This window comes from Rhipicephalus sanguineus, unplaced genomic scaffold (assembly GCF_013339695.2).
Source record: "Rhipicephalus sanguineus isolate Rsan-2018 unplaced genomic scaffold, BIME_Rsan_1.4 Seq345, whole genome shotgun sequence".
NCBI classification, from domain to species: domain Eukaryota; kingdom Metazoa; phylum Arthropoda; class Arachnida; order Ixodida; family Ixodidae; genus Rhipicephalus; species Rhipicephalus sanguineus.
The window spans coordinates 52621-78218 of NW_023615060.1; the positions used below are offsets into that span (position 1 = coordinate 52621).

At 46.7% G+C, this 25598-nt stretch overlaps 1 protein-coding gene across 1 annotated transcript in view; it reads right to left on the minus strand.

The window, feature by feature from the left end:
* Positions 1–24467, minus strand: part of LOC119377088 (uncharacterized) — a gene marked incomplete at its 3' end in the record, with an annotated part of 76980 nt that extends 52513 nt beyond the window's left edge. Inside the window, 4 exon segments of the mRNA XM_049411532.1 lie at positions 19792–19912; positions 22944–23077; positions 23581–23710; positions 24432–24467. Coding sequence (XP_049267489.1) covers positions 19792–19912; positions 22944–23077; positions 23581–23660 — 335 coding nt within the window.
* Between the last annotated feature and the right edge of the window lie 1131 nt (positions 24468–25598).

Consider the following 25598-nt stretch of genomic DNA (forward strand, 5'->3'; position numbering starts at 1 on the left):
TATTAAAGTCAATTTTTCCATGGCGCACCTACCGACATCGACACTAGCTTGACGTCAGGCTACAGTACTAATTCAGATGACTTCACGCAGCAGTCTGGCTAGTTATGACGTCGGGTACCAAAACTTTCAAAATGGCCGCTAGTGCGTCACCAAAACATTTAAAATGGTTGCGTGTGCGTCGTCAACGGAGCCACGGTGCGGAACGGCCGTGGAAACGTCACTATATATTGTGCGAGCACGTGACGAGAAGCTCATACCATGTTGTTACGTCAGAGTACAGTAGGAACCGAAGCTAGCTTTAACCGAAACTGTAATTACTTTTTCAGAGAGCACTCGCGTTTAGCCCTATCTTTTCTAGGCTCTTGAGGGCTTCGCCTTTCATTTGACGCAAAAAAAAACAACTGAAGATTTTCGTGTCAGTACCCCTTAATTACAGATATGCGGAGGCGCTACACCGCGCCTCCACCAAATGCCAAGAGGTGTTCTAGTTGACCGAGTCCGCAGATGGTAGAGCCAAGCAGCGAGAAGTGACACACGGGGCAACACTGGTACAAAGCTTTATGGCCTACCTGTTATGGTTCTCTTCTTTCAAGCCGTATGCCCACGCTCATTGATTTCCACTACAATAGGCACAAATCACGCGGAACGCCGCTGATATTCAGTTTTTTCTGACCATAACTATATGCTGACGCTTGCGTCAGTACACGCGTTTCCGTTGAGGATACATTGAAATTAGGTCATCCACTTACACAGCACGCGATACCCCAAGCCATGCCGGTGATATAATGTGTCCTCGTTTTAGGGGCGAAGCACCTTCGGGTTTCGGTTTTTCGGCGTGTCATGTCGTAGTCACAGTCCATGATAAACGGCTATGCGCCACAAAAATTGGGTAAATCCCACTACTCGCCACCGGTCGATACTATGCATATTATCAGTTAAAGGTTCGTCGTTACTGCCTAATATAATGGTTGGCTTAGAGCGTGCGTGTCAGCATTTCCGACGAAATTTACGAAGGCGCTCAAGTTTCTTATCCAAAACCAGACACACAAACGTGGATCGCTACAGTAAAGTCATCTATTTGAAACACCACTTCTTGGATATCTGCAAAGTCATGGTACTTTCCTCGCCACCGGTCCATATTGTGCACATTATGTTATATTAGTTACAGGTTCGTCGTTACTGCCTAAAACTTTACGTTTGGCTTAGCAGCGGTGTCAGAATCCCCGACGAAATTTACCAAGGCGTTGAAGTTTTTTTATCTAGAACCAGAGACACAAACGTGGATCTCTATGGTAAAGATGTCGTACGACGATTTATTGTAAGACAGCGACGTCTTAAACACTCGAGGCAACGGTCGGAAACACTGCCGCTCAGGCGTCCCAAAGAATTACGTCATCGCCACCATCTTGAAAATTGGCCGCCAACCAGGGTGCTATTCTGGACATTGTCAAATTCCGTCATGTTGCTGATTTGATTGGTCACGCGAAGTCGTTCGCATTGTGGCGCTGCAATGGAGTTACGACACAGGAATCCGCGATGACGTAACGTGACAAAAAATAGTTAATTTTTTCCGAAGTAACGCTTCGCCGTACCGTGTAGGGTAAAGCTCCTAAAAGTGGGGCACGTCCTAGCGGAAGGGGAAAGAGGTGCAGAAAGGGAAGTAGCAGGACAGGCGAACGTGTTCCCTGCATCTGCCGCGGTGACTTTGACGTCACGGCTCGCTCTGACGTGCAGCCGCCGCACGCTCACAGTCCTCTATAGATACAGCCATTTGTTCAAAACATGTGAAATAAATTCTATCTGTCGGAACAGTAGGCTCTGCCGAGTAAAATTTTTATGTTCTCGTCATTTGTTTTCCTATTTTTGTTTACTATCCCATTCAGAGGCTTGTTCACACACCAGAAATATTTTTTCGCGTTCAAATTTTTGCCAGGCGTAGCGTGACCCCATAATATAAACAATTGGTGCAATAAACGTTATGGACGTTGAGGTTGTCTTAACGTAGCTCTTATCTGCGCTACAGCGAGTATAAATATGCAACATACAGGAGGTTATGTTGTGTGCTCCTGCCAGGATTTTTGGGTTGTTGTGAGTAGTATGCATACCTCTGGGTGCTTGACCTGCGAAGTTTTGAGGAAGAGGGTGTCTGACTCAACCTGGGAAGTGGGGAGTGGAGAAAGGCTGGAGGAGGGGATTGTTGTGGTTGCGGTTGTTTGGGTTTTTAGATTCCGATACACGTATTTCTAGATCACGCAGTTTTTAAAAAAAACAGCTTTCTGACTTCAGGTGCAGTGTCTGCGAACGTCGACATCCACTGAAGGAGGAGCATGCCGCGTCTAGATGACCTCATATTTGCGGAGACTTCCTCTTCCAGATCCCAGAGACAGCCTCCAGATTGCAAAGCCACTGAAAACTGTGAGAGGTCTGCAACTTGCCAAGACACATTAGCACCAAGTCGTGTTCGAATTCACCTTCCGGAATGTACCTTCTCATCGAAATGTTCAACTCCTACCTCCTCAAATAGTCACGCATCCTCAGGTGGACAGAAAGCACAAAAGACGAAATGCCTCACATTCCAGAAGAGCTGGTTTGGCACATTTCCGTGGCTTCACTACGCCTCCGAAGTTGCAGGGGTCGTCTGCTTCTACTTCTACGTCTGCTTCTACAGCAGGAATTTTTAAAGCCTTCAGGACAGCCAGCGCCCGACGCATTCACTGTTGCTGGATTCACAAACTGGAGGAAAGCTAAAGAAAAATTTGCCAAACATGAAAATTCACAAGGACATAAGAACGCGGTCTACCAGTACAGCAACCTTCATTCGACGTCGGTCCGTGACCAAATCAGCACACAGACTAGAAAGCAGCAGGAAGTGGCGAGGCGCTGTCTCAAAATTATTTTCAGGCGTCCAAGTACCTTCTACGCCAGGGTTTGCCGTTTCGCGGTCATTCTGAAAAAGAAGGAAACTTTTACCAGTATCTGGTGTCACGGCGAAGAAGACAATGAAGAGTTCACCACTTGGATGAAGCGAAACACGACCTACACGTCTCCACTGCTGCAAAACGAAATGATCGAGCTCCTTGGAAAGGCCTGTCCAAAAAAACGCTGAGCAGCGCCATTCCAACAACTAACTACGCCATTATCGTAGATGGCACGCGTGATGTTGCTGGCGTTGAGCAGCAGAGCATATGCGTGCGATATGTTGACGAGCACCTCAGACCAACCGAGGTTGTTCTAGGGCTCTGTACACCGCCAAATACAAAGGGAGCCACAATTGCGGAAGCCGTCGTGGATTTCCTGACTACGATTGGGCTCCCGCTCTCTGGTTGCCGAGCGCAGACTTACGATGGGGCTGCCAACATGAGCGGAGAGTTCAATGGCTGTCAAGCCTTTATAAAATCGCTAAACCCGCTTGCTATTTACTTCCATCGTGGAGCTCACAGTTCGAATCTTGTAGCTGGTGACGTCTCTGACTGCTGTCCAGAACTTCGAGAAGCTCTCATGGCTGTTAGGGAATTGGGTGCACTCTCAGCACGTTCAGGAAAATTTAAACAATTTTTTTGCAAAAAAAAAGTTGAGCAAGAACATCAAACCCCTGTGCCCAACTCGCTTCTTATGCAGAAGGCCAGCGATATCAGCCACGCTGGACGAGCAAGATGCCGTAATTGCTTCGCTAGAAGAACTGATGAAGGGAGCACCGGCCGAGCAATCTGCAAAGATTGGTGGCATCTGCGCTCCATGGAATCAGGAAACACCCGCCTCTTGCTGGAAATTGCATTGAGGGTGTTCGCAGTGCTGGAGGATCTGAATATATCCTGCAAGGACGTTCATCGACAGTTCAAGGAATGTTCCAGGTGGTGGAGCCCGCCAAGCGCGAGTTACGACCATCTGCGGACGGAACAAGTGGTTCGATGACCTCTTTGAACGTGGTTGCCAAAAGACGCGGAGGATGGCAAAGTACATCCGGGGGAACCACCGAGATTCAGACGACGTCCCGCCAATACGAGAAAGGAAGCACCACTGACGTTCCGGTTAAAACGAGAGTACACTTTCGGCGCGTATTTTTTTTTCAATCGTGGATGCAGCACTGTCTGGCATAGAGAGGCGCTTCAATCCCGACTCGGAAGGGATCGTGACCTACAAGGCTCTGGAAAGTGTTTCTTTGAACACACATCGGAAGCAGATATGGAGGTGATGCGGCGTTACAAGGACATTGATTTTAAGAGAGTCATGTCTCGCTTGCGCTTGTTGCTCGAGGAGCACTCTGAACTGAGTTCTGTCGACGACTTGCGGCAGTAATGCGTAATATGCACGCGTCCACTCGACTGTACTTCAAGGAGGTTGAGAGCGTTCTTCGGATCATCCTGGTGATGCCAGTGTCTTCCTGTGAAGCCGGAACGATCTTTTCAGTGCCCTCAGAAGATTGAAGACATGGCTGCGGAGCACGATGGGCGAAATGCGCCTAAGCACACACGTTCATCAAGACGTTGTAGACAGCATAGAGTTACCGAGTTGATGTGCAGTTTTGTCAGCGCATGCAGTAACCGCGCTCTCGTTTTCGGACCCTCACAAAAGTTTTTAAACTGAGGAACTTGTAAGCACATTAGGAATGCATCTTTTAGACTCGCGCGCAAGATTCTATTTTTTATGACACTAGCTTTTTTTAAAGGACCTTGACAGAGCAAAATTCTTGTTTGTGAACTTTTACTGTCATTTGTAGCTTTATGTATGGTGATCCGGAAAGTGAATTGTAAATGCTCAAACGTATCGTATAATTAATACTAGCGTCGTGAATTGCGACCACTTTTGCGTCACTTTGAACGCCCTTTCATCCCTGTGCGCCTAATGTAACTATGTATTATGGCGCCGTTTTAATAAAAAGCATGTTTATTCAAAAGCATTACAATAAACTAGTAACTCTACAAAAACGGGTACTACGCTGCTTTGAAACACTATAGGGCAACCCACGGGACCTTAGAACACCACCATTATTTCTAAAGTATAATATATTAAGGGCTGACCAAATATTTTATTTTAAATTACTTCAATCACTACATCGTGAAGAGTCACACGTTCATAGCAGCAATAATAAATCAACGTACTACTTTAGAGATCAAAGCGTCACATGCCAATAACCGCGGACTAATTATGGAAAGCAATCTCTGAAATATCAAACCATGTCGCTTCTTAATAATTAGAACGAGATTTGGACTTCGATGTTAGTCCAAACCTTTTTAAGAAACAACTGAAGAGGGTGTTGATCAATAAAGCATTCACTTTCAGGTTATCACATTAAAATACATGTTACTTCCTTTATTGTGTATATATGTGCATTTTTCCTTGTGGATAATGACCCACTGTGCATTTCTTTAGAAGCACTTGCGCTTTTACGTTTTTGCTTTATTTGTTAGTTACTTATATTATTTATTTGTATTTTGACACAAATGTTGTGTTAAACGAAGTGTACTTAGCATGTATTTACTCGTTTTACATATTGTTTGTCACTTCTCTGCAAAGGAACCTTTTCTAATTCTATCCCTAGGTATTCTTTCAATTCTTAGCGAGCTGTGAACTTATCGAGCTTTTTGTATATCTTTACATCCTAGATTCAAAAAAATGTTTTGGTATGTTGCGAAAACCTTGCTATGTATTTGTTGTTCAATATTTTTGTGAAACGGGTACAGAGGCCTTTTGTCAGGTATTGCTATACCTTTAGCTTCTGTACCTTTCTTGGTGTAATTCAAGAAAAATAAAGAATCTCAATCTGAATCTGAAAACCATAAGAAACTAGCGCCCCACAGCGGTGAAGCGCTATGGTAGCGCGCATTCAAGCTTTGGTGACGTTGAAAGCGCAGTTTTCAAATCGGGGCCCCGCGCGCGGTAAACGATTGAAACCATGTGGGCGCTTCGGTGTTAAAGGGACACCAAAGAGCAAAACGATTTTTCTCGCCTTAGTGAAGTATTCTTCCACGATACCAAAAACACGCTTTCTGCGCGAAGACGCTTAATAAGCGAGAAAAGGCGCAAAAAGAAAGTACAGGTGGCGACGCCACCTTGGAATTCCCGCACCATTTGCCGTGACTTCGCATATATTTTGACGGCGCCTGCTTGGGCTTACGTAGTTCCTAATCGGTTAGATCGAAGTACATTGTCCTCTGAGGGGGTCAGAGACTTGACATAACGAGTTTGTGAAAATTTCGTTCGAGCCAGTGGCGCCAAAATACGTTAAATGCTCTTTGAAGTCTTTTACGTCACGAATTACAAAGTTCGGCGGCGAAATTAAAAAATGAAACATTGAACTTGGTTTTTCTCCTCTAATAATAAACCTATGGTGGTGAAATAAACTACACAAGAGTTCTCCCAGCACACTTTATCAATATAAACCAATTCATTGTTTCTCTTTAGTGTCCCTGTAAGCGCGTGTCCCCCTGAGAAAAAAGAAAAGGCATTCCTGATCTAAGCAGCCAGAACTGCCTTGAGCGCAGCCCCACAACAGAGCGAGAGGGGTGAGCAACAATCAATAGCCCTCGTCGCGTGCCGGTTGTGGTATTGTATGCGCACCCCGCAAATTTTCTGTGACACCGAAATGCTCGGTTTATTCGTCCAATGTCACGCGGGGCCTCGATATACGCCATACCAATGTTTCGCCATACTAGTGAAGATGTCGCGAGGTGCTGTCAACTCAGATTAGCATTCACGCTTGCTTCAAAACCAAATTAAAATAACTGAAAGCTAACGTCCGCCAGTTATAAACGGCCAGTAGTACCCTTGCACGCATACAGGACAATCAAACAATACAAACATCTCCAGGTTTCAATTTTGGTGTCAGGGTTCCTTTAACGTTTGTTTCATATCCAGTGTGTAGATTCATCGAATACTCATCGGCTGTTTGGAACTGTGTTGTAGAAACTAGTTCAGAACGTTGTATGAGACTCATTCGTCGCGCAGTGCAGATCGTCAAGAGCATTGCAATAACGCGATATATGAATATTTGTGTGTTTTCTTTTTGTTTTATTGTAAAGTTTTCATTTTTGTGTAAAATAAAATGCACATTCTAATAATCAAGATGGCTGCCATGCAAAGTCCGGGACCCCCCCTGTTGGTTTGCTGGATTTACGCCACTGTTGGAGTGGTCGTTATGGTCAGCCGTGCTCCGCCGCCGCCATATCGGACGGAGCCCGACCTAATCGCCAGCCTTGATATGAAGTTTCGTGATGTTCCGTTATATGAAGCGACCGTTGGCCGGCGTGTGCAGTTTTGCGGCATTTGCGTGTTGTGCACTCTTGTCGTCGTGATGGTTAACGGCACGCACAATTCGTACATCATGCAGCGGTGCACGGATACTTCCAGACCGAGTTCCGCAAGATCCTTTCATGATCCAAAAAACTATAGGTGAGTATGCGGTTTGCGTTCGCAGCCACACATATATACGCGTAGCTTCATTGCAGTTGGGCAACAGTTGTTTTTAAACATGGCTGAATGGACCTTTTTTTACGGTGCTTCTGCGCATGCGCACCGGAAATACTTCGACGGCGCCGCCCCGAAACATTTTGGTGGCGCACGGCCTCCGAAACCTGCCGGCGCGCAGTCTCGGAGGCCATGGTAACAAAGGAACGCACAAGCTCTCACGCTGTCGCGTCGACGGAAAGCCACCATATTTGCTTTTGGCTCTCGCCGATAGGGGCGCTCTACCTGTCGTGAAAAAGGTCCATTGTGAAGAGCACGATGTTGCAGTTATATCGTTGTACCAAGAAGCAGCGAAAATAGAGCACAAAAAAAGATCTATAGATCTTTTTTCGTGGGTGCCGCCATATTGCCTCGCGGGCAGCGCCGTCTCTGGTCTGGCAACCCACTGGCATGTGCGAAAGCTCCGTGTTTGTATGGAAGGTATACGCGTGGCTGCAGTTGCAGCCGGTTTTTTTTCACTCTGGCGCACTGAATTTCGTATCAAACGATGCGGTATACGTAGGAAAATGAATCTGTAGAGACGTCCTGAACAGTTGATCCGTTCAGGGTGGTCATGATGTTCATATAACGGCGACAAGAACGTGTCGCAAGTGGTCGATGCATATATTTGTCGACATTGTCTGTTGGAAAACCACGTGAATATTCGACTTGTTCTAGGCAGGGCGAACAAAGTGCCCCCACCCTGTTGCAGATACAATGAATTTTTTTCTTGGACTGTAGTCTTTTAGTTTTTCATTCACGGTGTGTTTTATGCTGTGGCACCCACTACCGCTCGTACATGCGTTGTGCGCGAGCACGCAGGCCTCGAATTCGTCGCGGCGCGGGACGGCATGTTTGTTGCTCTCGAACAGTTGCCTATCTTGTTTCTCGAACTTTAAGTGACCGCTTATTACTCGCTCAATTATTGGCCACCATTGTGGACGAAGTTAGAGCAGTTTACAGGGGGATTTGCTGGTACATAGAAAAAACGATGCTGATGGATGACATGCCGTCGCGCTTCTTTTTCTTTTCTATTAAGAGTCGTGATATTTGATTGGATTAGGCGGCGATAAGATAAAGATGGTTAGAGTTTCTTCTGCCGGTGAGGCTCGAAGCGCGCCCGGGCTCGAGCCTTTAATCGGCATGGATGTAATTCGCGTTTTCTTTTTTTTTTGTAACCTCATCTACCAGATGTACTGTTCTTGCTAAGTTGTTGCTGTCGTTCGCAAAGCTAAGTAGCACAATTGACATTTCACTAAACACTAGACAAGCGTAACAACGTGATTTTTGTATCGCGCTTAGAAGTGAATTAATCATGTTGTATATCATTGCGCGACTTGTCGGACACGGTTTCTTGACCACGCAAAACTTTGTCTTCCCTGGGGTAGTTGGTGTACACACGAAGTGACAGAACTCTTTTTTTTTTTTTTACTATTCGGTTTTCATATGGCTCATCGTATACGATACACCCCGCTGTCTTACGGGAGTTGTAACCTCACGACAAACATCTCGCCACATCCTTTTCATGTAGCATTCAGTGAATGTTCGGTTTACAAGGCTGGTACGGAGAACAAATTAAATGCATGGCGCCGGTTACCCACTGGGAAGTGAGGGATTTCTCGTCCGTGCTAATACCGGTAAACATCAAGTGCAGCGATCACCGCGCAGAGCCAAGCTACGAAGCTAATTCTTAGACCAAACACATCATATTAAAATACAATAATAAAAGAAGCGAAAATAACTGAGGTCCTACTCGAGTGGTTACTTTGATGTTTTGCACTATACCGGACAGGGCCGTACTGGACCGCTTATGTTTGTTCGCAAATCTGGCCATATCCGATTGACATTTGACTGCATGGACACTGGGACTCCGAATATACTGCGGCACTTGCCGATTTAGAACCTGTAACGGTAACACAAGCGATGTACCTTGAAGAGTGCGCACAACCGAAAACACCCCGCGCTTGGTGATACATGTCCGCATACTTATTCAGACAGCAGTTTCCTTTTTTCAGTAGTGTTAGAACGACTAAATACGGCACAATGGTTTCCCGTTGACCTTTCGCTGGCTGGCATCACAATAAAAGATAACAAACCCGCAGGCGACCTAAACACGCAAAAATTGTTCGAAAGCGCCATTCATCCAAGCACCGGCCCGCACACTCCGCGCCGTCGTGCACGAGCCAGAAAGGAGGAAACGCTGGTTGCCAGTCCGGTCGTCCTCGCCCGATGCAACGGTCCATAGACAAGTAATAATAAGTTTATATTCAAGCCCTTTTGCTTTTCTCATTTTCTCTGTGTACAGCGGATGATCTCTCAATCGCGGTGAATTTTTTTTTTCCTTGTAAGAGCATCCTCGTGCTGTGAAACACTTCTGTGCTTCATCGCTAAGAGCTGTCGAATACTATGATTTATTTTGTTACAGAACACTTCTACGCGAGGTCGCTTGCGTTCTGCTTCTACAAAGCCTCATTGGTTGTGTGGGGCCTAACGCTGACTTTACTAAAAGGTAGTCAATGAACGACACATATTTAACTTCATAATTCATGGCACGACAACTTGGTCATCCGTACATCAGTGTTCCGGTTTTTCACTGGTCAGCTGAGCCGAAATCACCGGGCCCAACGGGGCCAGGCATACTTTGTCCGCGCTGAGAAGTCACCGGAAGTAGAATCCACACCATGTATTTTTTTTTCTTTATGGCCACTCTTTGACATATTATGTACCACATACAAAGACTGCACAAAGCACACATACACCAAAAGGCCTGACATTATGTTGTCGCCATTACGTCGTACAGAAATGCCTCCGTCACGCTGGCCCGACGGTTCAGTAAAGAAACTTTAATACAGACAGAAGTCGACACCGTGACGACACTCAGGAACACACTTCTTTAATGGGGTACGGGAGACACAAATTTTCGCTTGTCGTTTTCTTGCGTCGAATGAAAGGCCAAGCCATCAAGAGCCTAGAAAATGCACTTCTAAGCGTGAGTGAATCCTGAAAAAGTTATGTTTTTAAAGCTAGTTTCGCCTGCTACTACACCCTGACGTAACAACGCGGTGTGAGCTCCTCGTCACGTGCTCGGCCGCTCCGCACCATGGCTCGGTTGGTGATGCACAAGCGGACATTTTGAAAGTTTTGGTCCCTGACGTCTTCACAACTAGCCAGACTGCTGCGTGAAGGTCGCCAGAATCAGTACTTCAGCCTGACGTCAAGCTAGTGTCGGTGTCGAAAGGTGCGCCATGAGAAAGTTGACTCTAATATCAAAATAAAATATTATTAGAATTCGCTCATCTTCACACTTGCTCAGAGCCGTCTCTGTATACAGTATGCCAGAGTAAACTTGCCTTCGAAAAATGGTGTCAGTACCCCTTTAAGTTCCTCAATACACCGCACCATAGATTGGCGAGAAGTGCATGCGGGCTGGCTGGGCATCCGGGTAGCAATGGTAGCCCGGTATTCTGCAGCACCATAAGCAGTGGAGGCCTATAAGCATAAGCGCAGGCATACGTAAAGCATACGCTAAACTCAGCCCGATTTCTGCCAGTCCGCTTGCCGCATTCTCAACCAACTCAATATATACTGTAAAAACTGCGCGAAAAACGCGGACAAAGGGATAAACGGACGACACAAGCGCATACTAACAACTGAAAGTTTACTGAAAAACACAGAATATGAAGAGCAAATAAACCACGTGTGCAAGGTTAAACAACAGACAGTTACAAGTGCGCATCGAGATACGCAATCTCCGCCTCGTGCAACGCCACAGATGGCCTGGCAACACAACTATCTCCAGCTTTGAAGATCAAATACGCTTCAACAATCTCACTTATAGTACGTTCCTTGTGTCTTGCTAGAACTTTCGTTCCGCGGAAAAGCGGGCTGCACTTACAATCGCGACAGTGTAAAGACAGATTTGTAGAAGGCTGTCCTTTCATCGACAACCTGTGGTCATTCATCTCTGATTAAGACAGCGGCGGTCTGCCCGATATAACTGTTTCCACAGGAGAGAGAAACAGAATATACCACACCTTTGCAACATTCCGATAGGCCGTGCCTGTGTTTAACGCCGCACTCAAACCACTTTGGAGATGCACCCTCCGCGTTTCTTTCGACAGCCCCTCAACTCCTGCCTAACTTATTCCTCGCCGAAAATACCACGTGTACTCCGTACTTCGCGCCAACCTTCTAGAGGTGGTGCGAGACACCATGCAGGTAGGGGATGCTGACCAGTGCATTCTTATCCGGATCACTCGCAACAGGGGATGAACCTTTTCGCTCGGACTTCAGGTAGCGCAAAATCTTTTCACAAGGCGGGCCAAAACAGGCCCAGGGAAGCGGGCGTCCCTAAGCCGCCCCACCTGCCTGTTGAAGCTTTCCGCAAGAAGGTGTGGGCATGTTTTCTTGAAGGCTGCGGTCAAACATGAAACAGCCACCCCGTTTTTCACTAGCTTAGAATGGCTGGAACGAAAATCCAAAATTGGCTTTTCGGAACGTGGTGAATAAATCCAGCAAACATGGGAGCCACCGAACCGAATGACCAAATCAAGAAACTGCATAGCACCCTCTTTGGGAACCTCAATAGTGAAGTTTAGACCACACCCTTTTTCCTTGAAAAGTTTCAGAGCGTCCACTTTAGCCCCAACACATCGACAGGAATCTACGAGAACAAGGTAATCATCAACATACCTAAATGTTCTTACAGCAATATCCATTAGGTCGGGTTCAATTCCCCTGTCCACTCTGCTCAAATAAATTTCGCTTAATACCGGGGCAACGCTGGACCCAATACAGACACCAGACTTCTGAGTGTAGACATTTCACCCCAACCAATCACAGTGGACCGTAAGTACAAGTCTAACAGTTCCAGACCTGCCGCTGTCTTAATCAGAGATTGAATGACCACAGGTTGTCGATGAAAGGACAGCCTTCTACAAATCTGTCTTTACACAAGTCGCGATTGTAAGTGCAGCCCGCTTTTCCGCGGAACGAAAGTTCTAGCAAGACACAAGGAACGTACTATACGTGAGATTGTTGAGGCGTATTTTATCTTCAAAGCTGGAGATAGTTGTGTGCCAGGCCATCTGTGGCGTTGCACGAGGCGGAGATTGCGTATCTCGATGCGCACTTGTAACTGTCTTTTGTTAACCTCGCACACGTGGTTTTATTTGCTCTTCATATTCTGCGTTTTTTAATGCGAAGCATTTCTTAGCGAACTTCTGCGACTTTGAGCGAATCTATCTATCTATATATCTATCTATCTATATCTATCTATCTATCTATCTATCTATCTATCTATCTATCTATCTATCTATCTATCTATCTATCTATCTATCTATCCGCCTACGATTTTGTGCTCTCCTGGCCGTTTCGTCAGTCGGAAGTATACCAAAATTGGTGTGTCATAACCTGGCCTTATTACGAACATAAATGACAGGTCATATCATGAAAGTCATGACACGCATGTCATGAACAGCATGATTTACATTCCACGGCCTTTGGGCTCCCTGGCCGTTCCGTTAATCGGACGTATACCAAAATTGGTGTGTCATAACATGGCCTTATCACGAACATAAATGACAGGTCATATCATGAAAATCATGACACGCATGTCATGAACAACATGATTTACATTCCACGGCTTTTGCGCTGTTGCGGCCGTTCCGTTAATTTCATATATACCCAAAATTGGTACGGCGTGACAACAGTTCATGACGAACATAATGACAGGTCCTAACATGCAAATCATGACGCGCATGTCATGTGCAGCATGATTTACATGACATGGTCTCGGGGCGCTCGCGGCCGTTTAAATGAAGGGATACATACGAAAACTGGTATGACGAGAAATTTCTGTATGACGAACATAACTGACACGTGGTAACATGAAAATCATGATATGCATGTCATGTATGACATGATTTACATGCCACGCTCATGGCGCACTCGCGGCCGTTTCGCTAGATTGATATACACCAAAATTGGTATTGTGCGGCGTGACTTTATGAGAACATGAATAACAGGTGGTAGCACGAAAACCATGACATCCATGACATGTATGTCATGATTTACATGCCACAGTACGGAAAGCAGAGCTAGTTGGTACGAATTCGTACCATGTACCCCGTGTTTTTGATGACACAGCCATATTATTTCAGAATGGCGATCAAACAGCTAGAGAGGTAGCCGAAGCGTTTTTTCATTTCACGGTTTAAAGATAAGTGCATAAGCCACCATCTTTATCCCTGTCGGATAAGGAAATAGATTTGCTGGTCTCAGGGCTATGACTGGGAAAGTGAGAATTTTTGTCTTTTTGAATTTTTTTTGTTTTTGCTGTCGGACGGAGTCACTGCGCATGACCAATTGTTTGTTTGTATGTATATATGTGTGTTTCCGAAAAAATAAACGTCAGTTGAAAGTGAGCGCCTGTATCGTCTCTCTTGCCTGCTTGCCTGTGTCCCGTATTTTTTGCGCTATTGCACTATAAAGAATTACATGCCACGCTCATGGTGCATTCGCGTCCGTTCGCTTGCGTAATATACACCAAAATTGGTTTTACGCGACACGACTGTATGACGAACGTAAGTGAGGACGTGGTAACATGAAAATCATGAGATGCAAGTCATGTACGACCTGATTTACATGACATGCTCATGACGCACTCGTGCAGTTCGCTAGCTTGTTATACACCAAGATTGGTATTGCGCGACGCGACTGCATGACGATCGTAAATTAGAGGTGGTAACATGGAAATCAGACATGCAGGTTAGTATGTCATGATTTGCATTCCGCGCTCATGGTGCATTCCCGGCCGTTCGCTAGATTGATATGCACCAAAATTGGTATTGCGCGATGTGACTGTATGAAGAACATGGAATAACAGGTGGTAACATGAAAACTATGACATGCCTGCCATGTATGGGATGATTTACATGCTCTACTCATGGTGCATTCGCGGCCATTTCGCTCCTTTGATATACACCAAAATTGGTATTGCGCGATGTGACTGTATGACGAACATAAATGAGAGGTCTTAACATGCGAATCATGTTATGCATGTCATGTACGGTATGATTTACATGCCACTGTCATGGTGCACTTCCGGCCGTTTTGTTAACGTGATATATACCAAAATTGGTACGGCACGACACGAGTGCGTGATGAACATAAGCGACAGGTCATGCATTTATATACCAGAATATGCGCTTCATTGGCATGGTGTACACTAGATTGTGCGTGCATGCGTGCATGGCAAACGTGCGATATATGGTGGACTATATGCCATGGCATGAATGATTTCATTTGGCTCAAAGACAAACAAGGCGATGTATGCAGCTCTTTGCTGGCTGCTTCGCATTACATCGATTCCCACAATGCGTGGATCTGCCGAATTTTCAATAAACTTTCAGTTGTTAGTATGCGCTTGTGTCGTCCGTTTCTCCCTTTGTCCACGTTTTTCGCGCAGTTTTTACAGTATGCATTACCAACTCGCCCAACAGTCTGTTCTTCCAACTCAATATATTCAGTAAAACTTCTTTTGGGCCTAGTTGGTTCATAATCCTAGAGGTACATTTACAGCGCAAACGTAAAGACGCACCACGGCGCGTCTTTACGTTTGCGCTATAAATGTACCTCAATATATTCAATTCTTCATGCTCTGTACCTTTTGCGCTGTATTGTTGTATTGCGTTATGGTCGTTACCGACCATAACGCACTGCGCTGGCTTTCGTCACTTAAAAACTTATCGGGTCGCCTTGGTCGCTGGGTGCTTCGCTTGCAGGAGTACGATTTCGATGTCACCTACAGGTCTGGAAAGAAGCACCAAGACGCCGATGCCTTATCACGCTGCCCTCTGCCCAGCGAAGATAACCAACCATCGTCGCTCTAAAACGACACCGCCTTTCCAGTCGCAACGCTAAGTTGGCTATTATCCGGCACCCCATCCGTCCTCGTTTCGCACCAACGCGTCGACCCTTACTGCCGCACTATTGTTGAACGCATACAACGGCTATTGCAATTTTTCTAGTATTCTGTACCCACTCCTGCGATATGCGTATCAAGGCTGCAGTATGTTAAAATACATAAGAAAGAAAGAAATAACGGGAACAGCCAGCAGGGCAAGAAAACCTGTGGAAGCCACGACTGCGTTTGCAGAAGACTCGCAGCCTTTGAGTAGGGCTGCGGCTTTCACAGCTCTGGTCACCGCTGCCTTGGCCGTCTTCATCGACAGGGGGCAGGACGAGTTGAATGCCTTGTCGAAGCAGGCAATCTCCGAGGGATTTTTACTGAAACAAACATCAGAGAAAATTTGTGGCGAGGTTCCTTGTTGCGGACTGTCGCAATGTGCAAGGCATTTAATAGAGGGAGGCTCGGCGGAAAGTAACTCCCTATTAATTGTTTGTAATATTTAACCAATTTTGATGAAACAAAAAGCGTTTTGTTTATTACAGTCGGAGAACTGTTATGTATTGCAAAAAATTCGCGTAAGCACCACCGCTATTCACAAATCTTTTTATAAAAGATTGGAGGTGTTTGCCGCACACTTCTGCAAACGTTCCTCGGAGTTCGCAGAAACTCTAACAACGAGATTCCAATTCCGCAATCGACTTTCCGCATTTGGTATTGGAACTGTAGATCGTACAGACACCGACTGGCAAATCTGGCAAATCGACTGGCACAGCAAGATCGACAGGTTGGAGCGCCTTCAGAAACGAGCTAGAAGATGACGACGCAATAGCTGACATCGACGCCTGGCTTACAAAGGTTCCGGATACCGCTCCGCCGTGCACCAAAGTCATGTAACTTAACGAGGACAACCCGCAATAGACTCCCATTTACTACACCTCTGGGAGGCCAGAAGAGCCTTGCTAAAGGGATGGAAAAGGAAAAAAACGCAACAAAAACTCGGAAAGAGAATTTCCTTATTGACAGAGCTGTCGCAACAGTATGCTGAACAACTAGCAAGACACAAATGGCGCGACTCTACGATAATCTCCAAGGTACGCTCAAGCACCAAGCAGACGTAGCGCCTGTAGCGCGCTTCCTCGACGAGGGCTCACCAGACGCAGCAGCGGCAGCGCATCCGTAGACTAACACACAACTACGACGCCTCGGAGGAAGACTTACTGCCTGAACTACGCACAAGCTCCGCGGCCCCGTCCAATCAGCGACAGTCCCACCACCGCACAAAAAATATGAAGGAATAGCCAACGCTGACTTTGACAGGCCTTCACACCAGCAGAGCTCCAAGCAGCGTTTCTAAGCTCAAGAAAAAACTGAGTCCGGGCAAAGACAGTATAGTGAACAAGCACCTCCGACAGCTATCCAATCAGGCTTTTGAACTGCGATCCTACGCTACTCCAACGAGTGCTGGGGAAAGGAAAACTTCCTGCCGTGCGGGAAGCATTTCGCGGGTGATCAGGATACCTAAGCCCAATAACCCATAGCTGTTGAGAACTAAGGCCCATTTTCCCTGACTTCGTGCGTTGGAAAGCTGTTTGAGCGTATGATACTGACAGGCTCACGTCACACCTTGAAGACAACGGGTACTACCCAAACAACATGATCGGATCCGCCAGCTTCTTTCTACGCAGACGTCCTCTTACTCCCTGAAGAAGATCTAGTTGACCACCTGGCAAGAACAGCAAGTCGTGCGTCCTTGCCATCGGTGTCAAGAGCGCCTTCGACAATGTAGCGATAAAGCCATGCTACAGGATCTCGAAGACACCGGCTGCGATTCAAAGACCTATCGCTATGTTCGAACTTTCTCACCGTCGTACGGCTACGGCGGGAATATCCAACCTACGGAGTAACAAATTTGAGCTGCCGAACAGGGGCACACCTCAAGGCTCTGTCGTGTCACCACTTCTATTTAACGTACCCCGGCTTCCTCGAAACATGCCGGGCCTGCGTCACGCCCCCTATGCTAACAATACTACGCTGTGGACGCGGCGCAAGAGGACAGGAGAGCAAGAAAGCTGCCTTCAGGAAGCGGTTCCACGTCATCGAGAAATACCTTTACAGATGCTGCCTCTGTTGCGCACCTGAGAAAATGGAATTCACTCGTACACAAGGCCCGCACGAGTGGAAGACCTCCAACCTGTGAAGCACCAGATCCGTGCGTCACCCTCCACGGGGTGCAAATACTGAAGGTCGCCCTCGCTTCGAGTACTCGGCTGCAGCTGCACCGCGACGGATCAGGGGCCGCCACGCTTCCTCGACTCAACACACGATTTTCCAACTCACGCACCTCGTAAGGGGATTCGCCAACCGACGTAGTGTCTGAAGGATCAAGATACCCTAGGAGTCGTGCAAGCTCTTCTAAACAGCATAATCACTTACGGAACCCCGTACCTCGCTTTCAAGTACATCTAAAGTCGACAAGCTGAATGTGCTCATCCGCAATCTACGCAGCACGTCATGGGGCTACCTCCTATGGACGTCGACCACCAGACTCCCTAGAAGGGGGGTACACAACACCTGGCAAGAGCTAGTAGAAGCACAACGGACCGGTCAATTCGAGAGACGAGGATCACGTCGACAGGCAGATCGGTCCTTGCGCGCCTGGGCTATGGGGAGCGACACCTGTGAGGCGGACCGCAAAGTGAAGGTACGCCCATACCTCCGAGACTCACTGAGCATCGCTCAAGTGCCGCGTAATGGCATCCCGAGTACTCATCGGAAACGACGGATCGCTCGAGGCGACACGATCCGAAGACGACACCAGCACGACTCAGACGCTCGCTACGTCGATCGGGCTAATACCCCAGCACAACGCAGGAGGAAAGGAGCTGGCATCTGCCACCGTCAGGAAGCGGAGCTCCGAGGCAGCGGAAGAAGCGGCGATCGCCCTCGCCTCAACGACAAGCACGGACGCGCTCGTAGTCTTCACAGACTCCCAATCTGCTGTCCGCGATTACACGCGAGGCCGAATCTCAATCGAGCACTGAAAATTCCGAGTAAGAGTAGCACGGCGCTTCCTTACACTTGCGTAGTGTGGGTGCCGGGGCACGAGGGACTCGAGGGAAACGAAGCGGCTCACACCGCGGCCCGCGGTCACGTGAACCGGGCCTCCTTTACCGCCTCACTCGAACCGCAGTTAGCCAGCGCTGCAGCAGAAGTGGAGGCCGTACCACCGACGTATAACGCCATACTGCAACACCATTGCCGAGCTCGCAGGGTGTACCTGCCACCTCACCCAAGCTGACTAAGGAAGAAACCACACGTTCCGAAGACTTTAAAGCAACTCGTACACGCACGGTATCAACCACACCGCATCTACCACGCCTCATGCAGCACTGCCCGATATGCGACGTTCCCGACACACTGGCACGCCTAATACTCGAGTGCCCGGGGCGCCACCAAGATGCCGATAGCAAGCCCGCAACGACCGCACGCATCGACCTCTTCGCCGAGACGTGGAGGTCAAGATCTCCCACGGACCTAGAAGACCAACGAGGACTCGTCGCCAGGGCCCGGGAGGCGATCGCGGCCAAAGGATTCCTGGCTGAGAGGCCCTCCCACCTAGGGTGACCCCGAGCTTACGAGCTGGGGAACACTGCTTCGGCAAATTAGAAGTTTATTTCATCACCATCATTGCTAAATTCGCTCCTCGAATTCATCAATACGCTTTTCGTGTTGTGTGATGAGCTTTCACTCTATCCCACTCCATTACGAACAAGTCGCTGGGCTTGTTCCTATTGCGTTATCTGAGCTTACGGTGCCATTCCGAGGGACCAGCGCAAATAAGCACACCGATAATAGGTCATGAAACGTACTCTTCTGTCCCCGTTTTTACGTTATCCCTGCCAAAATGTCTCCAACAGGGCCCCGCTTTGCTTCGATGTGGACCTTGTCGAGGGTTGCATACAATGTCCATTGAGTGGCAACGCGCACGATCGTATGCGTGTTTTCTTTGTACAGCTCTATCTGATTTTCATCTTGCCTTTCTAGCAGGCTCTTGACCCAGTATAATACAACAACCAATCAAAGAGAGACAGAGAAATTAGGCAAAGGCGGGGAAGTAAACCAGAATTGAAACATCCGGTCTGCTACGCTACACTAGGGAGCAGGTACAATAAAGATGGAAAGGGGAGCGGAATTAAAGAAGAGCAGCCGCGCAAAAACAAAAAACAGACAGGAAACATAAAGGAAATGTGAGAAGCGGGAGTACTACAATCTGCCCAATAGTCCACTTCCACGCAGCCTCACTACCTTTATCTTTTTCTTTCGTCTCTCTGTCTCCTTGACCCATGTAAGTGTTTCTTAACTCAAAGGAATGTATATTGAAATGGCGTTCAATTCCGGGGCTGTGAAAACATTGAGTGCGATGGGCCGAAACTCACTTGCAGCGAGGCGTCGGGACAGGTGACTTCCCGGCATCTTGTGGATTGGACGTTGGCATCAACGCTCTTGCGCACTCTTCCAACTTCTCCCTGCTTAAGCACTTGATGGCGTCGTGAGATTCTGCGAGTTGTATTGCAAAGAGGCAAACAAAAAAAAAAACATTTACGCGTGGCTTGATGAAGATGGTGGAGATGGTGACAACATGATAACAGCACCAGCAACCGCGACAAGAGCAAGGGTGACAACAATGTACTCCCTCAGCGCCGCAACATGATATATAGCTCCGTTTACGGCGGAGCTATATATCTGTGCCGTTGTAGTAGTAGTGGTAGCGTCAAGCAGGTCACGTGACCAGAGGGGGACGAATAAAGAACTATAAGTGACACGAAATGACGATGATGATGCTCAAAATGATGACGAATATCAAGATGATGATGACGATAATAATGATACATGTATATCGCTAGACAATCTTGTGGTTGATATCAATAACAAAAGAGTAAAGAACCAAATGATAATTGCTGTAGGACACGCCGCTGCGCTTTTGGCCTGTGTAATTTCTTTAGCCCAGTCATATAATGCTGTTTTTGGTCGAATCACGAGTAAACCAGTCCAAAATGTGTACAAACTATAGCGAAAAAGGAAAAAACGTTCTGACGAAGAAAAAAGTCGCACGATCACCTGTGCTTTTGTTAAAGGAGCGGTGACACAAAATTCGGACACAATTTGACTGTTGCATCACACTTATGGGTGCATATAGGGGCCATCCATACAATATCAGCCACAAGTACAGCTTAAAAGTATTGTGAGTTTTGAAGTTCGTGAAAGTGCCGAATCGGAAATAGAAGCAAAAGCGATGATGTCATCGAGCGGGGCCGTTTTGTAAACAACGTACGTCACGAGTTTGACCGGGTTACCGGAGGCGTGTACGAGACGGACAACGCTGGTGGCGACACCTGATGATGCACAGCCTAACCAGAGACCTACAAAATAGCACTGCAGCGACTTGCCCGCTTACTGACGCTGGGTAAAGCATTAGCAGTGAGATAATTAGCTGCTCACAATATTCTCATTGCTTTCTTTTTTTTTGCGACAAGAACAACAACGCGACGGAGAAAACAGAAAAAAAAAGTTATTGTAGTTGGGCAAAACGCCACAAGATGTTGCTACCGGCTCCGCGGATGCTGCTACATGCTGCAGCTGTCAACAGCTCCGGTAACCAGGTATCCGCAAACGTTAGGAAGTCTAAAGACAAAACTAAAGCTCTCTACTGCAGGGATTGTATTGCGTAGTGGACAGATAAGGGCTTCGGCGTTCCGACGTGCGTATACGTGGCATTGGTATGCCTTGAAAACGCAGCGTTGCCCAATCTAAATACGAGTCAGTAAAGCGTACATCACGTCACTTGCATGTTACACATAAACACTGTTACAGAGAGACAATGTAGCGATTTCACTGCTTCCTTCGTCACTTCTCAACCTGCTACTTTACAAATGACCGAAGCGAAAATGTTTCAACACGTCTAATGCAGCGGCTTCTTCAAGGCTCATGGAAAACGTCGCCTCAGTTGGACGACAACGACAAGAACAAAATCGTAGCCACCGGCGAGATTCGCGAAGTGATACGAGCTTTTCTGACTGATTTTTACGCAACTTCCAGCTCTTTCGTCCATCGCCGCACTAGATCAGCAACGTTGTTCGACGATTCAAGAAACAAGCACCAGCAACGCTCAATGCAGCAGACGAACAGCAGCGCTGACAACATGGCAGAAGCTGGCCAGTGATATCACTGGCTCTCGCGGTCACCGATTTGTGACCGCAATGAAGTTCCTGTCTGTCGAAAATGCGTACAGCTTAATTTGCACATCCATCCATCCATCCATCCATCCATCCATCCATACATACATACAATGATTGTGATAGTATTTGTGAACGAGTAGGCCGACTACGTCACGGGGGGATAGATATTCTTCAAATATTCTGACCATTTGTGACAACTCAGAATGCAACCCCGGGCCTTACACTAAGACTACTAATAAATCGTACACGTATCTGAAGGCTATCAGGACTTGGATTCCTCCTGGTAACCGCTGCTGTGAGACTGTCTCGTTTTGCTTCAACCACGCCGACCCACAAAGGCGCGATGCATGACCCAACAGACACACCCTTGTTCGGAATGTAAACATAATAATTTACTTGTACATAAGTGCATTCAAGATAAAATCGCACCTCATTGAAGAAATCTAAATCTAAACATAATAATTTAGCTGTACATAAGTGCATTCCAGATAAAATTACACTTAAATGGGGAAATTTCACAAGCTTAACAGTGCTTGCTTTTGAAAATAATTATCACCCATGCCCTAAATTTTTTAATGATCTTTATTATTCGCTCCCAAATAACGCGCCGTTGAAATCCATCAGTGAAAGTATTGAGCTCCAGTGTTGCCAGACCATCTTCTTTTTACTTGCTGCAACAGGCGAAAGTTAAATAAATGGAAAAGGCTGTGCCCCAACATTGCGAAAAAGCAGTGTACGCGTTGGTATTTATTGATATGCATAAAAAATATTAGTTATTCCTACTTGAAAGCGAACGTTTAGTTAGTATATCCAAGGTAGTCTCGCAGCCACACTTCTGACACACCCCTTTACCTTACTGAGGCGGTCATTTGCAAAGGAAGGTTGAAGGAAGCTTTTTAGAATACGCTGACCCCCTCAAGGAGCTCCTTAAGATAAACACCATGAAGGGATCCTCACGTAAGGTAAGGAAATGGCCTGTGGTAAGGAGCGTTTCAGAATACGGGCCTAAGAAATTTCCAGTGACAACGTAGCCGCAGCAAGCACAGCAACGGGTTAATTGACAAAACATGGCAGAGACCTTCAACCAGCAGTGGGCGTAACCCAGTGGATGATTATGATGATAAAACACTTCACTTAAGTGAAGTTCGTGACCATATTTTCTGTGTTTTCTTTTTTTTTTCCCCTTCCACTTCATATTGATACCACAGCCGCCGCAGCGCGGCTGCATGAAAGACGAGGAAGACGACGTCGCTTCTCTGTTTGTTGCAGGACTGCCGCCATCTTGTCCGCTCTGCGCTGTTTTAACTATTTAATAAATAGTTACTAAGCTACCCGTAACAATATGCACCCACCTTTCAGTGAGTTAACATCGCAGACAATGTTGCGCATCTCCTCGTATCCTCTCTCCTGGATCCTGCGGTCACCAGTCACCGCTTCAGAGCAATTGTCCAGATGTTGGTGACACGGTAGCTTTCCTTTGATGAGGCTTCAATTTAAAAAAGATTGCGAAGCGACAGATTAGAATCCTGCACAGCTTTCCCAGGGTAGCCATTCTCGCGATGTCGATAGAAAATTTTCGCCCCACTCTCATCAAATTCGTATGAGCGATCGACTTACTGATTCATTGAAATATGATAAGCGAACTTTGGTCAGTGTACAGCATTAAACGTCACCACACACGACGTACGGAAGCTCGTTGTTAGGCCTGCAAGTGGATATTTACGCACTATAAAAATCCGCTATATGACACACACAAACACACACATATATAAAAGAAGGAAGGGAATTTTCGGGGGCTTGTTTCATTGTTTGACAGAACCTTAACGAAAACCAGCAGATAATGAAGCCAAGGGTGGTATAGGGGACGTTAATTGTACTCCTTTAAATGTATTGTTATAATTGTGATACAGATGTGAAGGAAGCAAAGTGGACGAAAAGATAACTTACCGCCGTATGCTGAAATAATAATATCAAACAGCCACACAATACCTGCAACCTCTCTTGAGCCCCTCCTCGTCGTAATCGCCTTCTGGGGTAGGCTTAAACTCCTCCCGCCATAAAAAGCCCATATAATTTATGTAGCAATCCGTCACCCAGCTCGGCTCACATCTGTCAACAGCTGAAAAAAAAATGACGAGAAATAGAGCCTCCTGTTTCTGGATACCTACTCAGCAGTCAGATAATAATATCTGATTGCTCATGCACATTTGTGCTTCAGGAATGTCTTGAAATAAAAGGGCCTGCTGTCTTCGGCTAGAGTGATCAGCTTTCATATTAAAGTGGGTAGGTTACTGTAATCGTATGTACGTGTGTACAATAAGTACATTAATGTGTATGTATGTATGTATGTATGTAGGTTTATGTATGTATGTATGTATGTATGTATGATGTATTATGTATGTATGTCTGTATGTATGTATGTATGTATGGATGGATGGATGGATGGATGGATGGAGGGATGTGGATGGTGATGGATGGATGGATGGATGGTGGATGGAGGATGGATGATGATGGATGTGCAAATTAAGCTGTACGCATTTTCGACAGACAGGAACTTCATTGAAACACTTGCTCATGTTGGGGTTCTGTCTGCGTGGGCTCGGCAGTAGTTGCAAGAAGGCCACCTGCCACACCGCCCCCTCCTCACCCAAGCGTCACGCCAGTACTTGCCTCCCATCCAAGCCACACTGCGCTCCCTCTTCCCCCAAGGGTGATGCTGCACGGGTTCGCACCCTTCAAGACGAAACCTGCCGACGCCCATGTCTATGTATGCCGTCTTTTTCCGATAACCTGAAATTATCGTTACGTACTCAAAACATATCCTTATATGTAGCACTAACCTTGCCCTGTAGCCGTCGACAAGGAGATGATCAATAAGCACGCCACTGACGACCGCCGCAGTTTCTTTCCGTGCAAAGGTGCGTCTTGACTCCATGCTCGCCGGGTGCGTAGTCGCTCACAGCAGCTTTGAATCTCGGGGGAAAAGCGTATACGCCGCCCTTCTGCAGACTCTGCAGAGATACGGACGCAACTGTGAGCAGCGAATACGGGGCCGGTTTCAAAGGTCGTGAACCGATTGCAGTGTTATCGTGTCAGTCATATGCATGCACTGAAGCTCGTTGCCGAATGTGCGAGGTAATGCAATTTTACTTTAACATTTTGTAGTTAGTCGGGAATATCACGCCGCCAACGCCCTTCCTTGCCCACACATCCACGTCATTCTTTCACGACACAACATAGCGGCGTAATGTCGGAAATTGTGGTGACGGGAGGGAAGGAAGAGTGCTGTTTCCCCGGTACTGCTTATAAACATGTTTTTCGACGCAAGAACTCAAAAATGAAAGGAAGCACTCAGAGGATTAGAGGAAAGAAAACGAGAAACTTATTTTTAAGTTGCTTTGCAAGAGTCATTGCACTCATACATTGGTGTCAAGACATCACTTGGAAAACTGCATGCCCTGAACGTTAGACAGTTGTTATAGTGCAAATTCAGGACAAGCACAAAAGGTACACGATGCAAAAGCAAGAGTGATGTTGCTGCGATGTAAGGGCAAGAGTGATGTTGCTGCTATACACAGACTTCCGGCTAAACCACGCAAAACACGTGGCACCATTATACGCTTTGCACGCCTAGAACTTCGCGACACTTGGCTTGCAAATAAGAACAACTAAAGGACCACAGACACATTTTTTTTTTGTGAGAACATAACACGGCTATCACGCACCGTCCTATCAAAGACAAAGGAGTGGGCCCAGATTTCAGGATACGCTTACGTATGGCACTCAAACGGAAATGTTCTGGTGCACAGAAAGAGCGGTGACCGTGCTGTGGTCATACGCAGTGAGGATGACCTTGTCACTCTTGTGGCCTTGAAGTGATAGCGTGAGAAGTGATGGCTAAAGGGGTATCGGGTTCATTAAACCAAGATGGCGACCCTGCAGTTCAACTTTTCTCGTGATGTCGCAACTTTAAAGAACCAGTGTCCTCTTTCTATTTTCCATCTGAA